Raw genomic sequence first — 12549 nt, 5'->3', positions numbered from 1 at the left:
GGTCTTGCAGCATGACAGAGGAAGTTTCTGTGGCGCATCGGATGGATGTACGAGGCAGGAAGGTCGAAAATCGTATCCAAGCTACCTGACAATCGCACTTTACAGGAGCTGAAGGTTTGGAGCGTTCGAATGCAATGCCGTGAAGGAAGCATAATGTAAATACACACATAACTGCGATGAAATGTAAGTTAGAACCAAAAAATATTCGACTCATAATGGCTGTCTGAACTGCCAAAATATGAATCAATAAGTATGTTCCTGGGCATATGCACACTTGTATATTATGTGTTTCGTTCGTTCGTTCGCACGTCCCGCCCCAATCCTCATAAAAGTGCGAAGCAAGTACACACTGCATTCAAGTTGTTAGAATTTTTTTTTTATGCATATTCATTATTTACACGATTATCCGAGGGGAGGGGGGGGGGTAAAAAAGAAGATACGAGAGGAAGGGGAAAAGATGAGAGAGAAGAAAGGGGAATTAAAGAAGGAAAAAGGGAGAGGGAGAAAGGGAGGGGAAGGGGGGTTAAAGAAAGGGGGGAGGGCGCTTAAGGAGAAAATGGGGATCGAAAAGGGGAAACAAAAGGGACAGAGAGGAAAGGGCGAAGGGTAAGAGAAAGTGAGCGAGAACTGAGAGAGAAAAGGGGAATGGGATAAGGGAGGGAAGGGAATAAAGAGAGCGAAGGTGGGCGGCGTTAAAGGGAAATACGGGGGGGGGGGGGGAGTGGGCAGATGTAGGGCTTAATGTGGGAGAGAAGGAGTGAATGAAGATAAGGAATATTTAGGAGTGAGAAGGGGAGGCAGAGTGGAAAAGGGAAAGATAGAAGGAGAGGGTGACGGAAAGGAAATGGGAGAGAGGAGGCGAGAGGTAGAATTAGGATGGTGAAAGAAGGAGATAGAAGGGGAGAAGTGGAAGGAGAGGGAAGGGAAAGGGAAAGAAAGAGATGAGAGGGAGAGATGGAGGAAGGGAGAAGGGAAAGGGAGAGAGGGGAGAAGTGATCCCCCAACATCCCTTTTACTTTGGAAATAACTCCAGTAAGACTGTCGTATCCTGTAACAATCGACAGAAGTCTAAATCAAACAATTTTGGCAAAAGAAGAGCGGCGAAAGACAAGGAAGAAGACGGCTGGCGAGACGTTGGCTGCAGCGCCCAGTCTGACCCGGGTCGTGCTTACGAATCCTGGCCAGAGACTGAGGCGAGAGGATTACCTTTCAAATTATGGATGATTTATATTTGAATATATACATACACACACACACACACACACACACACACACACACACACACATATATATATATATATATATATATTCATACATGCATATACATATGTATACATATATATACACATAATTATCTATACAAAAATAAACATACATGTATATGTATGTATATATATAAATATATTTATATACATATACAAACACATATATGTATGTATATATATAATTATCTATTGTATTTATACATATACATACATGTATACACACACACTTCTCATTATCGTGAATATTCTGTATATAAAACTCTTAATGGCATAACATGCAAAACGACAAATACTAGCGAAAAGTTTACCTCCGAATGTCCCTGGTTCGATGTGTCCCTCCCAAGGGTCTTCTGACGTCAGCTCAATGTAGCTAAGCCCCGGAGAGTCGAAGTTGAATGAGCCCGCGACCAGTGCTTTCGGCGAGTTTTCGTGAACATAGACCCTAAAATGAAGTATCAATACATTATATTTCTTTCAATCACGTTTCCATCCTTCCCTCGAACGTTCGAACGCTGCTCTCCGAACCACAACGCGTTTTCCCGTCGTAAAGTTTGGGGGAGACGGTTAGGATACTTCTGACAAACCGTTCCAATACAGCATCAAGAAGATGAGTGAGTCGCTCGAAGCCCGATAAAACCATCCACTTGAACGAGGTTTGGACAAAAACTATCGAAATGTGAGTGAATTGGAGCTCGCCCAGAAACCCGACCGGCACGCTCTGTATAAGACCGTTATCGAAGATCGACAGTTCTGTAAACCCTACATTCCCATCTTGAACCAGCTGTCTAATGAAATTCTCAATCTGGGCTTGGGATACCATTACGCACAATGCAGACAGTTGTTTGTCTTGCAGCATGCTGGTAGCTGCAGACGAGCAAGACAGCTGGTGTATAAAATAGTATAAAATTCAGGTGCATCCTATCCGTGTCAAAGCTTGAACGTGTCTAAAACATCGGTGCACAGATTTTTCAGGATTTCATTCTTTCTTTCTTTATCCTCATATCATATATATAAGCCGAGATAACTAAAAGCACCAGTGAAGCCCAAGCATTGGGTGGCTTACTGATTCTAATAGACCATGATAGTACGAAGCTCCCAGGACACAGCAAGCGCGGCCGTCTTTTACACAATTCCTTGGGCCCGAGTATCAAGAAATCAGAAAGTGTATTATGCCTCGTTAAAATAAATCTAGTCACAGAATTCGCCAAATATATTTATATATATGTAATATACATATGTATAGAAAGATATATATAATATATATGTATATATACATAGATATATACATACATATATATATATATATATATATATATATATATGCATACGTATGATATAATACAAATGTGTATATACATATACATATATATATGATACATATATACATATATGTATATATATATATTGTGTGTGTGTGTGTGTGCATGTGTGTTTATACACACACACACACACACGCATATATACGTTTTACATTTAAGCTATTATCCAAAACGCTTATTTTTCTTTATAAATGTATTTTTTGTCAAAGAATCGATTTGAAATTAAACGTTACCATTGATGTTTGGTTGTCGTGATATTGCTGAAGTTGCCACTTCCACCAGTTACCCTAAATATTTCAAGAATGATATTGGCATACGGCAAAACATTGTAATGTTTCCAAACTTTTACATTACACACACACACACATATATGCATACATACACACACACACACACACACACACACATATATATATATACATATATATATACATATATATACACACACACAAATATATAGGCACAAAAACACACGTATATATATACATATACATACATACATACATACACACGTATATACATACATACATATATATGTATATATACACACACACACATTTACATGTGTATATACATGCATACATACATATACACAAATATATATCTATATATGTGTGTGCAGATAAGAGAGGCAGAACGAGAGAAATCGACGGCGCCTGTTCTTGACGCAGCGACGCACACCTGGAGAAAAGAATGGATGAGAGACAACTGGGCCTCATCTTTACTTCTGCTTCTGATAACGAACTGCATCGCGTATGGGTGGATTGAACAACAGATAAACAATGACACTATAAATTCCAAAATCAGTTTCAAACGCCAATGAGCAATACCAATCAGAGCCTATGTCCATCACACTGACGATCCACCATGAATAAGCAAAAATGTGTAAACAAAACTGATGTTGGAATCAGCATGTGCAGGAAGGTATAACAAAGGTCAAGCGTCTGCGTGAGAGCGGACCAACCAGCCAGTTTACTGTGACCTGCATTGACCTTGTCCCTTGTTCCAGAGGTGCTGGGTTCCCAGGGTGTTGACTGAACGCTGAAGTTCTGACTGATCGAGTTTTGCAGCGAAGGAACTTTCAAAAAGATTGCGATATGATTTGTTTTTTTTTCATTTGACATGTGAAGACTGGAGAGGCGATAAAAAAAAAAAAAAAAAAAAAAAACAGAGCAACAAGCGCCATCTTGCTTACACTGTTTCCTTTTGCTTATTCACATACGACTCCCTTCATCCCTGGAATGTCTCAGCCGTACCTTCTTCAGTGAAACAGTTGCCAAAATCTCCTCCATGATCAGACTTTCTGCGAGACCGTTGTTTGAAATGATTGATAGAAAGTAGGAAGGAGAGGAAGAGGATGGGTCTGGCGATGAATGCAAAAATTAAGAAAAAGATTAGATAAAGCTGAAAATGATGAATTAGATGGTGATAAAGAAGAAGTAGATGAGGAGAAGGAGGAGGAGGAAGAATGGAAAAGGAAAGACGGGAAGGGGAAATTAAAATAAAAGAGAAACAAATGAATGAAGAAGAAACCGATCTTCAACATCCATTAGTTTGGCGACTGTGATGACCAGGTTTACACACACACACACACACACACACACACACACACACACACACACACACACACACACACACACACACACACACACACAAAGATTCAAAGACCTAATATTCCACCCAGCGTGCCCTGACCTTCATCCTAACCTCTTTGCGGTTAACAAAGGCAGCTAGATCACACTCATGACAAAGCAGGAGGAAGAGGAGGAGAAAGTTAATGATGATGAACATGATGATGGAGAAGAGAAGAAGAGAAGGAGTAGGAAAAGCGGAAAGAGGTGGTAAAGGAGGAGGAACAAGAGGAAGAAAAAGAGAACGATAATGATAATGAGAATGCTGAGAACAATAATGATGATGAGGATGATGAGAACGATAATGATGATGAGAATGATGGACATTGAGGAGGAAGGGGAGTAGGAAAACCGGAAAGAGAAATAGAGGATAGAGGAGGAGGAGAAGGAGGAGGAAGAGGAGAGAGATAATGATGGTGAAGATGGAAGGAAGAGGAAGAGAAGAGAAGGGGAGGAGGAGGAGGAAAAGGGGGAGGGAAAGGGGAAGGGGAGTAGTAGAAGAAGATCTTAAGAAGAAGGAGAGGAGGAAGAGCAAAAGGAAGATGAAGAGGAAGGAGAAAGCGACGATTAGTAAAATAAATGCTATTGAGCGTCCACGTAAGCAGACCAACTGACCGTTTCAAACGACCCGCCTCCGAACGACCTCATTCGCACATAACGGCCTCAACAAGTCTTAACAAGCTAGCGAGCGATCAAAAGAATGAAACAGGATTTGAACACCGCTAACGGTCATAACGGCTTTGCAAATGCAAAGGGAAATCGGCATATTAAGGTGAGAACAGGGTGAAAGGTCAAACATTCTGAGAGAACGGTCAAAGTTCAAGAGGAGGGACCTCGCCCAGAGGAGTGAGTGATGAAGACAGAGGAAGGTCTTGAGAGAAACGGACGGATGAGGGGAGGGGGGGGGGATATGTGGATTTAGGGACATGTCTATCTATCGATCTATTTCTCTTGGGAAAAAAATGCATCTATCAATCTATAGGTCTTATCTTCAGCATCCTTAAGTGGAAATTCTGGCAGTTACACGAAAAAAGTTGTAAAAAAAAGAAAAAAATTCAGGTTCAAGCTCTGTTCATATAAGCGTTGTCTGATGGGAATAAATGCTAAATAAGTCTTATATTTTATATCAAATCGAATTGGCGATTTAAGGGGCATTTTAAAGAGGTCATGGCGAAACTTATGTGAAACACTTTGTAAGAGAATGAAAATAAACAAATTATATATTGCGAGGCTCACAAGTGTTCGTAAAAAGATATGACAAATGACATCATATCATTGATGAATGACAAGACGACATAATAATTAATCTTGTTACAATTATCTATGTCACTTGGAGGAATAAACTGGATGACTTTGGGGCAGAATGTGAGGCAAACTTGTTCCAATACCTTGAAAATACTTGCAATGAAATTATTTGGATAATTCTAACATTGACAGCATTCTTATTGTACTGACGTGATATTGTATCATACAATCATTTGTATTTCCCCTCAGTTTGTACAAATATTATGTTGATTGGTTCATTGCCTGGTAAAGGCATAGCTGTGCACAAGAACAGGCTCACGTTGCATTGATTCCGACTGTATTACATTGTTACCTCTCAACCAAAGCCTCGCTAACTGGGTGAGCGAAGTCGTGTTGTCAAATGTATTAGGCGGAATCTTTCTGAACACTGCCACCTTGGTGTGGAAGTGGTCTCAGGCCAAGTTTGCATGAGGCATGTGTCAAGCCGTTTTCACTTGGTTCACAATGTGATATTATTGGAGGAAGACGATGTTATTGTCGTCCTAAGTAAGCTTGTAACATTCATCTCTCTGTCACTTGGAGGAATAATGTGAGGCAATCTTATTCCAGTACTCCCTGCTCTCTGTCTAGGGTGTATGAGGGAAAGTATGAGGTGACCCCTGAGCTAAAACTACTGCACATCAATGCACAGTTGCCTTCACTCACACCTGGTACACCCGTTTTCATTGGACAGCAGAAGTGGCACTCTGTGTTTGTTTACATTCTCGTACTACTACTACTACGCACAACTTTAATGGATTGGAGCATGAGATCACTCTGATACAAAATTCGAAACAAAGCATTGAACTAGTGCCCTGAATACACTTGTATGGAAACTCATTTCTCTCAAACAAAATAGTTTCATAATTCTACCTTGGAAAGTTGTTATTGTACTGAGGTGAATTACATTTGTACTTCACAAACATTTGTACTTCTCCTCAACTCGTACAAATGTTATGTTGATTGGTTCTTCGTCTGGAAGAGGCATAGCTGCGCACGAGAGTACGCACACATCACACTTTCCTGTAGAACCTCATCCAAAGCCTCGCTCAATAGGCGTCTGAACCTATGTTGTCAAATGTGTTGTATATCTTATATCCAAAAAATTATTTTTTTGTCACGCGTTATTTGATTTGAACATTTTTATATTGTCTTGCCTAATAATGACTTTTGATGTAAAAAACTACATTAATATCTGACAACAATGCCTAGGGTGGCAGGTCGCACGCTGAAAAGTAGGATCTTGGCGTCGCCCGCAGGTCTCACATGGCTAATGCGACATGCCACGCTACTTATGTGTGAAAAGTTCCATACATTTCCGGATGTTCGTTTTCACGTAGCATGCTACGTGCGACATGTCATCTTGGTGGAAGCGGCCCAAGTGATAGGTTGGAGCTTAAATTTGAAATTACTAGAAATTCTGCAGCAAAAAAAACCCAAAAAACTGCAAGAAATTGCAGATAAGGACTCAACAGATAAGGACTAATCTCACCGCCATGTTTTCAATGAGAATATGTACTTTGGTGTCATGCCGACTCTTCCCGTGTGAGACGCCCAGTTTAGTTCAAGTGTACGACATTTTTACTACAAATATATCTCATATGCCCCACAACGTCTATGGCCTACCCACCAAATTCTATTTGATTCCGTGTTTTGTGCGTTGCAGAGAACTGCCCATTTGAATGTGTGGGTAAGTATGCATACAGTGTGTGTGTGTGTGTGTGTGTGTGTGTGTGTGTGTGTGTGTGTGTGTGTGTGTGTGTGTGTGTGCGTGCGCGTGCGTGCGTGTGCGTGTGTGTGCGTGTGTGCGCGCATACATTCATACATACATACATACATACATACATACATACATACATACATACATACACATATATATCTGTGTGTATATAAATAAATATGTACATATGACATGTGAGTTGAGAGTGAGGCTATAAAAGGATCTAGATAAAAGCATTAACGATAAGAGCCATAAACACAATACGGATGATATGACATAATTCTTTCCGTTGACATGTTCTTGCAATTCAAATCGCGCATTATGAAAACAAAACCTTCCTTATGAATCGTGATTTTTTGTGTCAAAACCTGGGCGCCCTCTCTTTCAAAATATTTGTTTTGTGTATTTTTTTCTGATATTGTATGACATGATATGTATATATATATATATGTGTATGTAAGTATGTATATGTACGATATATAAATAAATAAATAAATGTAAATATACATAAATGTACATAGATGCATACACACACACACACACACACACACACACATATATATATATATATATATGTATGTATGTATTTGTATACACACACACACATATATATATATATATATATATATATATATATATATATATATATATATATATACACATGCCTGTGTGCGCGCACGCGTGTAAACAGTATATCATATATTTTATATATATATATATATATATATATATATATAACTTAAACGCCACGACTACGTTGAACTTAGCATCCTTCAAGAGTGAATTTCTGGACATAAAAAATGTATATAATTTGTGCAGATAGCCAGTTAAATATATGATCCCCTGCCTCTTTTTGCAGTCCATCTCTCAGGCCAAAGTCTTTTTGTGACTAGATTTATTTTGACGAGGCAGAGGTAATAAAGACTTTCTGACTTCTTGGTACTCGGGGCCCTAGTATCACCCTTTCGGGCCCCAGGGCTTGTGTAAAGGCCGGGCCCCTACAGCACTTGTCCAACATCCCTGGAAGCTTCATACTATCATGGTCTATTAAAATCAGTAAGCCGCCCAATGCTTGGCTTCGCTGGTGCTTTTAGTTATCTCGGCTTACAGATATGATATGAAAAAAAAGAAAGGAAAATGAAAACTTGGGAAGTCTGTGCGTCACGCCTTGTGTATATAAGGAATTGACGGCGATAATTTACACGTTCAAGGTCTGACACCGCCAAGATGCACCTGAAGGATTTTCTACTGTTTTATACACCGGCTTTGTTACTTGTCTGCAGCTACCAGCAAGTTGCAGGACAAACAGCTGGCTGTACTGTGCGAGATGGTGTAACAAAATCGGTTATCTGTTCAGGAGAATTGGAAGTTCACCAAATTGAGAATTTCTTTAGACAGCTAGTTCAACATGGCATGATGAGGTTCGACGAACTGTGGATCTCCGACAACGCTCTTATACAGCGTCTGCCGGTCGGGTTTCTGGGCGAGCTCCAATTCACTCACATTTCGATAGTTTCTTGTCCAAACCTCGTTCAAGTGGATGATTTTCTCGGGGCTTCGAGCGACTCACTCCTCAGCTTGAATCTGCATTGGAACGGTTTGTCGGAAGTACCCCAACTGACCGCCCCCAAACTTTACGAACTCCACGTTTACCAGACGGAAAAACGCATTGTGATTCGGAGAGCAGCGTTCGAACGTTCGAGGGGCATCGTGGTAAGGAAGAAAACGTGATTCACAGGGACAAAATGTCTTGATACTTATTTTTCGGGTCCGCGTTCACGTTTTAATTTTCTTCTAATTTTCAGAAACTCGATTTCAGGAAGGCTATAGTTGAACCTTTCGCCTTTTTCGACTTGAAGACGTTAGGTTTCCTCTACATCCGGAATATTTCGCCGAAACCACTGGTCGCGGGCTCATTCAACTTCGACTCTCCAGGGCTTAGCTACATTGAGCTGACGTCAGAAGACCCTTGGGAAGGACACATCGAACCAGGGACATTCGGAGGTAAATTTCCCTTTGTTTTAATCCGGCTGAATTATGAATGATTTTTGCTAGTATCTGTCGTTTCGCATGTTATGCCATTAAGAGTTTAATATACGGAATATTCACGATAATGACGACAAGCATTCGCATATTATAAACCCACTGGATCCAGGTGCCTCACTGCTTAAGTATTTATTATTATTTTCATTATTTATTTTCTTTTTTGTCATTATATATACTGTATCAAGATGGTAATAGGCTGTTTTCCTCACATATACTCAATTTCATATCTCTAGGTAGTCTCTAACTGTGCAGTAATAATAATTTAAAGTAACATTCTGTTATTTGTGTATTTGCGTGTGTATTTTTTATATTTTCGTAATATGAAATATTCCGTAATGCCGAAATCACGGCGGACAGGAAAGGGATCCTGAGCGTTTATATGGTTTCCTCCTAACAACTATCGCTGCTCCAAGTGATGGCTCACGGATTGTACATTCCACACGCGTTTACCGGTTTTACCTAAGTGCGCACTAATTATAAATACCATTCAAGAGCTTTGTGCACTCGTGGCGAATCATTCTCGTCACCTGGGTCATTAGCCAAATTTTCCATGACGGCATATTCCCGGTCCTCAGCTATTTTTTTCATAACGCAATTGTCACGTCATCCGGATCCAAAGAGTAAATTACTCTTTCGCGAATGATAACATATATATTATTTAGTTTCACTCATTCAGCATATACTGTTTCTGTATTTATATATGTGTGTGCGTATACATATATATTTATTTATGTGTTTGTATATATTTATTTTTACACCCAAACTCACGATATATCTCACACACGCACACACACATATACACACACAGACATAGACATAGAGACAGACCAGACACAGACACAGACATAGACATAAGCATAGGCATAGGCATAGGCATAGACATAGACATAGACATAGACATAGACATAGACAGACAGACAGACACACACACACACACACACACACACACACACACACACACACACACACACACACACACACACACGCACGCACGCACACATATAAAGCAATTGCTATGTGTATCTATCATATACTATATATATATTCTGTGTGTGTTTATGTGTATGTATATATGGGTATATAGATGTATAGGCCTACACACACACACACACACACACACACACACACACACACACACACACACACACACACACACACACACACACACATATGTATTTATATGTATATATATGTGTGTGTGTGTGTATTATATATAGACATATACACATATATGCAGACATATATATACATATACCCACACACACACATTATGCATCTATATACAGGTATGTATGTATATATATATATATATATATATATATATAGATATATATGTATGTATGTGCATGTATATATGTGCACACACATATGTATTATATAATATATATATATATATATATATATATATATATATATATGCTTTGAGAATGGGAGAGGCGAATTCCCTACCTTAAGGAAAAAGCGATTCTTGCACCACCCCATCTCATGGCAAGAAATGGCGTGGGTAGTTCGTATATCATTGACTGTGTATAAAACTCACGGACGGTCAGTGTGAAACAAATTTCAAACCATTTATCTCAAGACTTTGTCGAGTTCGTCAGCCCCCCCCCCCCCACCCCCCCCCCCACCCCCATTCTCAACTCCTCATATATACCATGTCTCTCTTGCCAGGATTCGTGAGCAGTACCTGGTTTAGATTGGGAACTGCAGCCAACGTTTCACCAGCCGTTTTCTTCCCAGTCTTAAACAGTTCTGCTGTTTTCGAGATTGGCGGTAAGTTCTTTTCATATTATTAGGAAAAAAAGGGACGTTAGGAGAGGTCAAGAAAATGGAAAACGAAGAGGAGGAGAAGTAAAGGGATAAGAAAGGGAGAGTGGAGGTTATCTAATATCTGAGATTAAGTTTGTAAAGAAGTATTCAATGATTGATGCGTTATTGTTAGTAACGTTATTAACAATCCTGATGGTTTTGGTAATGATAATAGCAATGGTGATAATAGAGTAGTACCAGAATAGCATATGGTAATTTGTAGTAACAATAATAAAAGTGATAATAACGGAAATTATGATAATAGCAAACACCCTGTTATGCCGAATTAATAGAATGGATACAGGCTTTTAGCAAAACATTGTTTATAACACACACACACAACACACACACACACACACACACACACACACACACACACACACACACACACACACACACACACACACACACACACACACACACACACACACACGACGACAGACTATACAGTTTCACAGGAACATACTGATTTATATTTTGGCAGTTCAGACAAACAGACCTAACGAATTGAAAATTTCTTTGACCCTAATTTACATTCTATCACAATTATATGAATATTTACAATATGCTTCAATCAGTGAATTTCAACTCTCCAAACCAACAGTTCCCGTAAAGTGTGATTGTCAAGTAGCTTGGATCCGACTGTCATCCTTCCTGCCTCGTACGACCATCCGCTGCGCCACCGAAACTTCCTCTGTCATGCTGCAAGACGTTGATGAAGCTGAATTTAAGGACTGTGGCTCCTTCTGCACCGTCTAAGGCTCTCCTCCGCAGCAGTCATGAGCTTTCACATCTTTGACAAAAGAGATGGAAGATTTTAATTATTTCTGGGATAATCTAAAAAAAAAAAAAAAAAAAAAAAAAGAAGTTTTGGAATATATATTTGATTTTTAGAATTCGACTTGTAATGGTTGTTTTCCAGAGAATAAACTGATTCACAAGTTTATGTAATTCATCTATGATATTTTGTCTCTAGTCAGTGATATTTCTAAATTAAATATCTGGAGACAGGTTCACCTCATAATTTACTTTTTTTTTTGTAATTCTTAAGTGAAATTTGACAAATAAACATATCAACCACAACGTCTAATTCCTGTTCACACGCCATATTCTTGTGGCGCGGTCCACGTGTGAATTCTACACTACATTTACATATATAAAATTTCCAGTGAAAAAATCAAATGTCTTCATAATAAAAATATTGTAACATTAATGATAATGATAGTAATAGTTACAAAATATCAAATGTCATCATATGAAAAGGAGGAAATTTTCTACTTATGATAACAATATGATAATAATGATAATGATAACAGTAAAGATAGTAATAACAATAATAATAATAATGGTGGTAAAAGTAATGATAATAATAATAATAATAATAATAATAATAATAATAATGGTGGTAAAAGTAATGATAATAACAATTCTAGCAAGGGTAGTAGTAGTACTAGTAGTGATAACAATTTTAATGA

At 38.8% G+C, this 12549-nt stretch overlaps 1 protein-coding gene across 1 annotated transcript; it reads left to right on the top strand.

The window, feature by feature from the left end:
• Positions 1-8442: 8442 nt before the first annotated feature.
• Positions 8443-12157, top strand: LOC125039728. The gene is made up of 4 exons (XM_047633961.1): positions 8443-8932; positions 9025-9223; positions 10937-11038; positions 11679-12157. The coding sequence occupies exons 1-4, from the start codon at positions 8447-8449 to the stop codon at positions 11831-11833; spliced, it is 942 nt and encodes a 313-aa protein (XP_047489917.1). The 5' UTR covers positions 8443-8446; the 3' UTR covers positions 11834-12157.
• The last annotated feature ends 392 nt before the right edge of the window (positions 12158-12549 follow it).

This window comes from Penaeus chinensis, chromosome 27 (genome assembly GCF_019202785.1).
Source record: "Penaeus chinensis breed Huanghai No. 1 chromosome 27, ASM1920278v2, whole genome shotgun sequence".
In the NCBI taxonomy this organism is placed as follows: Eukaryota; Metazoa; Arthropoda; class Malacostraca; order Decapoda; family Penaeidae; genus Penaeus; species Penaeus chinensis.
The sequence above is the reverse complement of the archived record's forward strand: the minus strand, read 5'-3'. Positions and strand labels throughout refer to the sequence as shown.

Bases quoted from the DNA above. Each gene is read 5' to 3' on its own strand.
- LOC125039728 (XM_047633961.1), top strand. From the start codon at position 8,447: ATGCACCTGAAGGATTTTCTACTGTTTTATACACCGGCTTTGTTACTT. The intron at 9,224-10,936 runs GTAAATTTCCCT...CTCTCTTGCCAG, and splicing joins CGAACCAGGGACATTCGGAG to GATTCGTGAGCAGTACCTGG. The intron at 11,039-11,678 runs GTAAGTTCTTTT...CCAAACCAACAG, and splicing joins TGCTGTTTTCGAGATTGGCG to TTCCCGTAAAGTGTGATTGT.